This window comes from Monoraphidium neglectum (genome assembly GCF_000611645.1).
Source record: "Monoraphidium neglectum strain SAG 48.87 unplaced genomic scaffold scaffold01131, whole genome shotgun sequence".
Lineage (NCBI taxonomy): Eukaryota > Viridiplantae > Chlorophyta > Chlorophyceae > Sphaeropleales > Selenastraceae > Monoraphidium > Monoraphidium neglectum.
The window spans coordinates 11,599-17,684 of record NW_014012497.1 but is presented as its reverse complement, the minus strand read 5'-3'; the positions used below and the strand labels follow the sequence as shown (position 1 = coordinate 17,684).

Here is a 6,086-nt window from a genome sequence, read left to right as displayed (position 1 = left end):
GCCGTGCGGGGCGCGCGGCTTGGAGGGGTCGCCAACTGTCAACCAGCCAGTACTGCATCAAGCAGACTCAATGATTCCGACGACACAGGCACGGTTCGTGGTTCCCAAGCACTTCATGCAGCCTCAAGCAACTGCTAACGCATTTGCCATGTTTGGATGGGTGCTGTTCACAGCGCGGGCGCCACTGCAGCGCTCACCATCAGACTCGTCCTGCCCGTTGCCGCTGCGGTTTGATCTGAGACTGCTTGCATAGCTCTTGTAAGTCCCGCGCAGGTTGCGTGCGCTGGATGCAGGTGGCTGCATTGCCGCGCAGCAGCGGGCGCAGCACGAGGTGCGCGCCGACGCCCGGGGGCCTGCGCGGCGGCGACGGGTGGGTGGACACGATGAAGCGCTGCTTACTTACATTAATTATGAATCATTTGCGCATGTCCTCTGCGTGTTGACCGAGCCCGGCGCGCACTTGGTGCAAAAGACCCGCGAAATCCACCTATGAGCTCCGTTCGACCGCAGACGATGACTGCATGTCGTGTATGCGACTAATACATACACCGGCGTCTGCTGGCCTGACTTCTCATGGGCTTCGGTTTTGCCAGGGGGCATGCAAGGGAAAATAACCGTCCTGATTTCTCATAATCGCCTCTGGGTTCAAGGAAACAAAAATGTACTGCATGAGTCGTTACATGCGCCAGCCCACCCGGGGCCGCCTCGACACCAGTGCCGAGGTAGTCCAGTGCGAGTGGCGCGCCAGCCACCCAGCCGAGCCCACGCAGCAACGGCGAGAGTGGTCACGCCTCCCCAACAACGCCATTGACGCCCGCGCCATCCTCCCACCACAGCGGCGGCGATGTCGGCAGCCGCTTGGTAAGAATGTCGGCGCCGGTCGCGGTGATGACAATCTGGTGCTCGAACTGGGCGCTGCGCTTCCCGTCCGCGGTGACCGCCGTCCAGCCGTCCGGCCACATGGCGTCCCGCCACGTGCCCACATTGACCATGGGCTCGATAGTGAACACCATGCCCTCCTGCAGCGGGCGGGTGTGTGCGTCATGCATGCATGCCGGGTGAGCATGTCTGGAAGCGCACGTGGGGGCCCTCTCAAACAGCGCACCTGAATGCAGGCTCCAATCACCACCACACCGGCTTTGACACATGCATGATCCCCTAACAAGCCTCCTTCTTCCCCCAACACACATGGCCTGCACTAGCATGCATTGACGCATCAGCGCACGCGCACACCTATGTACGCATACGCAGACAAGCATGCGTGCACAGACGCATCAACACGCGCATGCATGCACGCTGACACATGCAGGCACCCCGACGCCCTTCCGCACCTTCATCACCCCCACCGCCTTGTTGTGCGCGTAGTGCGGTATGTTGGGGGCGCAGTGGAACAGGTCCCCGATGCCGTGGCCGCAGTACGTCTTGACCACCGAAAAGCTGCAAGTGAGGTTGCGTTACAACGCTTTGATGAAAACACTGGTACCGCAGACGGCTGCAAGCCGGCGAACCCAAACCCAAACACCAGCATGGGGTCCCAAGCGCGCAGGTGCTGCCCAGTGGCGGGCGGGCCTTGAGCTGCGCAACCCAGCCCCGCCATGCGTGTGGGGACCCCACACACCCGTTGTTGTTGACATGGCGGCTGATGATGTCGCCCATGTCACGGAAGCGCACGCCCGGCTTGCAGGCGGCGATGGCCTGCATCATGGCGTCGTGCGTCACCTTGATCAGGCTCTTGCTGACGTCATCAACCTAAGGGGTACATTCCACCACGGGGTAAATCGAGGTGGGTGGGTACCAGACTCCGTCGAAGCCAACTGTCTAAGCGCACCCTCGGCATCAGCAGCCAGGAAATCACAAGGGCAAGTAAAACATGCATGGGATGGCGTCCGCGCGGCTCGATGGCAGCCTGTGCGTCAACGGCCCCAGGTGCGCGGCCAGTGCTTGCAGGCAGTGGCTATGCGGTCTTGCTCAAACCCTTGAGATGTACGCCTCACCTTGCCCACGCAGAAGGTCTCGTTCAGGTCCCCGTGCCAGCCGCCGATGAAGGCCGTCACGTCGACGTTCACGATATCCCCGTCCTGCAGCTCCCGCTGGTCAGGGATGCCGTGGCAGATCACCTGGGGGCACGGGAAAGGGGTGGGGGAGGAGCTGCTGGGATCGAGTTGGGCAGGTGAGCCGTGGAGGGCCTGCGTCGGCCGTGAGGCGTGTGGGCGGCGCGGCGGCCCGCTGGGGCAGCAGCACCTGAGGTTGCAGGCGGCCTGGGCGGCCGAGCGCGCGTATGTCGCCCTGGCCACTCGTGCTGGCATCAAGTTCGGGCCCCACAATTGCAGCGCGACGAGCTGCGCCGCGCCGCGCCGTATGCCGCAAAGACGCAATCCCACAAACCCCACCCCCGAACCTCGTTGATGCTGGTGCACACGCTCTTGGGGAAGTTGTAATAGTTTAGGGGCGACGGGTACGCCCCCGCCTCCACCATCGCCTCGTGCACCTGGGGGTGTTGGGGGGGGGGGTGTTGAGGTGAAGCTTTGACTATTGCTGGATCGCTCGTGCCCTTGTATCGAATTGCTGTGTGTGCGTCAAGCAACGCAAATACCCTGCAAGGTGCACCTGGCAGAAAAGCATCCGGAAGACAAGACGTTGCTGGGCCCGCGGCCGCCGCTCCCTTTGGCCTGGGAAGGCCGGCGAGCTGTGCAGCGCCCCTCCACGCCCCAGCCGCCTTTTCCCATTCTCGGGCCCGACGCACGTGCCCAAGAAGCGCGCCCTGAGAAGTTTCAGTTTGAGAACACTGGTATGACCCCAGCGCCCGCTCACCACGCGATCTATCTCGTCGGTGGTCACGCCCGGCCGCACGGCTTTGTGTGCTGCGTCCAGCACCTCCCGCCCCACTAGGCACGCCCTGTGGATGCCTTCTATTTCCGCCGCGCTTCGGCTGACCACTGTTTGCCATGAGGGGGAGGTTGGTGTGAATAATCAGGCGCGAGGCGAGGCGATGGTGGGCTGAGGGGACACAGGGAGCTCCAGACAGGCTTCGTTGGGATGCGCAGTAGAATGTCATCCGCAGAGGCCGCTGAAAGGCAGCGTGCTGCTGGCCCGTGCCCCATGGCTGCTGCGCGCGCACCCTCCCCGTGCCGCCGCGGCCGGAGCCCCTCGCCCGACCCCACCGTTGCGCTGCTGCCGGCTGTCGATCTCTGTGCGTGGGGTGCCGTCTGCCGCATAGTCCGGCCGCGGTATGTGCTCGGGCACCTGCGCACATCACATGCGATGTGAACGCTGCTGGGCTGCAGGCGCCATCCATCCGTTTTGCAGACTGTCACGGGCATCGCCACAGCCGCAGGCAGCTCGCCGAATCGCCGCGCCCCCTGGGTCCACCCAGGCGGCTGGCTTCGACGCGGAGTTGGCCAAGCCTTTGCTTGCTAGTCAGCAGGTCCCCCATCGCCAGGCCTTGGCGCGCACCTGCCGCGGCGGCCCTATTTTGTGGGGTCTCAGGTCGCCCGTCCATCCGTATAGCGGCATCGTCGCGCTGCGCCCGCGGCCCCTCTTCATGCAGTATGCCCAGCCGTCCGCCGACGCCGCCGCCTTGTGGCATTTCTTGTGATCGCCCCAGGCCGCCTGCGGGAATCAGGAACGTCCCTGCTTGGAAACTTGATATCGCTAGTGATAGCAAAGGGTTGTTATGCTGAGCAGTGGGCCTCGCTGCATACACGCGCATCGGGCACAACTCCTCACGCCGTCTGATTGGTATTAGCCTGAGGCGCCGCGCGTGCGCCGCTGCCGCAGCTACCAAGTATGCAAACAACGCGCTTGCCTTGAAGCACTCTTGCGAGCAGTAAGGAGCCTTTGCGAGCCCCTGCTTAAGGCACGTTGGGCACTGCAGCGTCGACGGCGCCCCGCACCTGCGAGCCAGATCCAGGCAGGGGGAGCGCAGGAGAATTCGTCTGGAAGCTGGCATGAGTGACAAAGGAGACTTGATATGCTGAGCACCCGCATGCACCTGCAAGGGCAGCTGTACAGCGGCCTCGCTGCAGGGCGCCGGCTGACTTTCATAAGCACAGCGGCCGGCGTGCTGCACCGCTGCCGCAGCCCAACATAGGACGGCGCACCTCAGGCAGGGCACCCCCATTGCGCTTTTCGATTCCGTTTCCATCACTCCTCTGCTCGCCAATTTGTTACTGCCTCTGTGTTGTGTCTTGTCCAGCTACCGTAGAACTCTGTGTATCGATAGATCTCAAAGTGCTGCTGTTAAATTACATCAATCGGTAGCATACACGCACATAAGAATAAGTCGTCGCCTCCCAGCATCTCGTTGTTTCGAGTGCGTGTCCTGGTGCTCGTAATTTTTCGACCAAGCGACACGCGACCATCCTCCACCAGAGCTTTGACTGTGACATAGGAGCCATAGACAGAGCTCATCTGCAGCAGGGTGCCTGGCCGCGCAGCAGGACCGGGGCAGCACCCTACTTGTGCAGCTCGTCTGCGTCGCCTCCACAGCAGCGGCCATGTCGCCCCAGGAGGTGCTCGGCAAGGTCGGCACCTTCAAGCCCGCCTCCCAATGGCGTGTCGCAGTGATGGTGGGCGTCGGCTTGGCGCTCGCCGCAGTGCCTGTTTGGATGCACAGCCGTGCGCGCGAGGGGGTGGTGAACCCCTATGCGGCCGCCAAGCAGCGCACACGCGACGAGCGATACGCCTGGTACCAGTCTGACGACATGCCTACAAAGTAGCAAAGCCAGACTCACCGACGAGGCACGCATAAATGCAGTTCTTGCGGACACGTGGGCCGGCGGCGCCGGCCGCAGCAGCCTGAAGGGCAGCGCTGCAGGTCACAGCAGACGCGCGCACGGGCCGCGGCGATCCTTCCTTAGCGTTGATGGTGGCTGCAACGGCTTCACAAAAGGGGGGGGCTTGGCATTGTAGTCACCCATGTTTGTAATGGTTGTGAGGCTAACGGTGGACATCTGCCCGCAGCAATGTCCATTGCAGCAGCTTCCCTTGCTGCTGTCGCTGCCAAGCATATCCATCACCGGTTGGCATAGAGTTGGGCTCGCCTTGAGTTCATATTTGTCCCGTTGGTTGCTGCTCAATCGCTGTGTCGCAGCGTCGTGCCCGCTGCAATGGTGGATGCACTGCACCTTGCCGCAGGCCATTTGGTGCTGCTACTGCTTGCTATCGCTTGCATACATGCTGCAGCCTTGACCCGTGAAATTGTGGTCTGTCTGCATTTGCAACTCACACATCCCCCAGTTGTGGATTTCGGCTCTTGTAACCAGCCGCAGTAAGCCGTCACACTCGGGCAGAGATGCCGGCATGGACGGTCACTGGATTGGCAGCCAGCTGTGGCAAAACTGAAAGGGCAAGCCAAGCATATTTGTCTTCATGAATCTTGATTGAGGCAAACGGAGGCAACCGTCTGCGGGTTGAATCAATGGCCAGGCAGGTGAGGTGGTTCTGAAGTCCACTTGGACCAGCGACCCAATTGTGCATCCCACGACGGCTAGGTAACAGCAGCAGCAGCAGCAGCATGTTAGTTCATAGGAAGGCACAGGTGATCTCAGACCCCATGTGAAAGGCCTAAGCAGAGTGGTGCATCGAGGGCGGCATGACCTGTGAGCACCAGCAAGCGTGCTGTTGCCCGGGGCAAGAGCCAGCACGGCAGACCTCTTGCTGTGCTGGCCAGCATCAATCATCCCAGAGGAAGTCATAATGTCTTGCCATTCTCGATGAACAGGTTTTGATCGTGATAAGAACGCAAAATCGAGTTTTGCGAGCAGGCAACCAGCGGGCAGTGAGTGTGCTCCGTGCAGCCAAAGCTGCTGCACTCGCTTGCCTCGCCCTCTTTTGGGCTCAACCACACACGGGCACCGACAAAATGGTTCAGGAGGTGGGCGCCGCTGGTTGCATAGCGACGGCCGCGGTGTGCGGGGCCTGGCAGCCAGCTCGTCCCTTGGTAGAGCGTGATCAACGCTGAAGGGACAGTGAAGGAAGCACCGCCCTCCAGCCTAGCAGCTGTTGTGGCGTCCAGGGCGTGTGGGGGCAGCCATCGGCGGGAGGCCCAGTCTAAGCTCGCCGCCCTGGGCCTCGCTGTAAAAGCC

The 6,086-nt window shown here is 62.1% G+C and overlaps 2 protein-coding genes across 2 annotated transcripts in view; one reads left to right on the top strand and one right to left on the bottom strand.

The window, feature by feature from the left end:
• Nucleotides 1–785: 785 nt before the first annotated feature.
• Nucleotides 786–2,622, bottom strand: MNEG_6759 (methionyl aminopeptidase; the record flags this gene model as incomplete). The annotated part of the gene is made up of 6 exons (XM_014044770.1): nucleotides 786–1,019; nucleotides 1,332–1,437; nucleotides 1,619–1,749; nucleotides 1,995–2,117; nucleotides 2,399–2,488; nucleotides 2,608–2,622. 6 exons carry the CDS (start codon nucleotides 2,620–2,622, stop codon nucleotides 786–788), a joined length of 699 nt encoding a protein of 232 aa, XP_013900224.1.
• Nucleotides 2,623–5,863: 3,241 nt separating this feature from the next.
• Nucleotides 5,864–6,086, top strand: part of MNEG_6758 (60S ribosomal protein L18a-2) — a gene marked incomplete at both ends in the record, with an annotated part of 3,327 nt that continues 3,104 nt past the window's right edge. Inside the window, one exon of the mRNA XM_014044769.1 lies at nucleotides 5,864–5,875. Within this exon, the coding sequence (XP_013900223.1) occupies nucleotides 5,864–5,875 (12 nt within the window). The remainder of the gene's footprint in view (nucleotides 5,876–6,086) is intronic.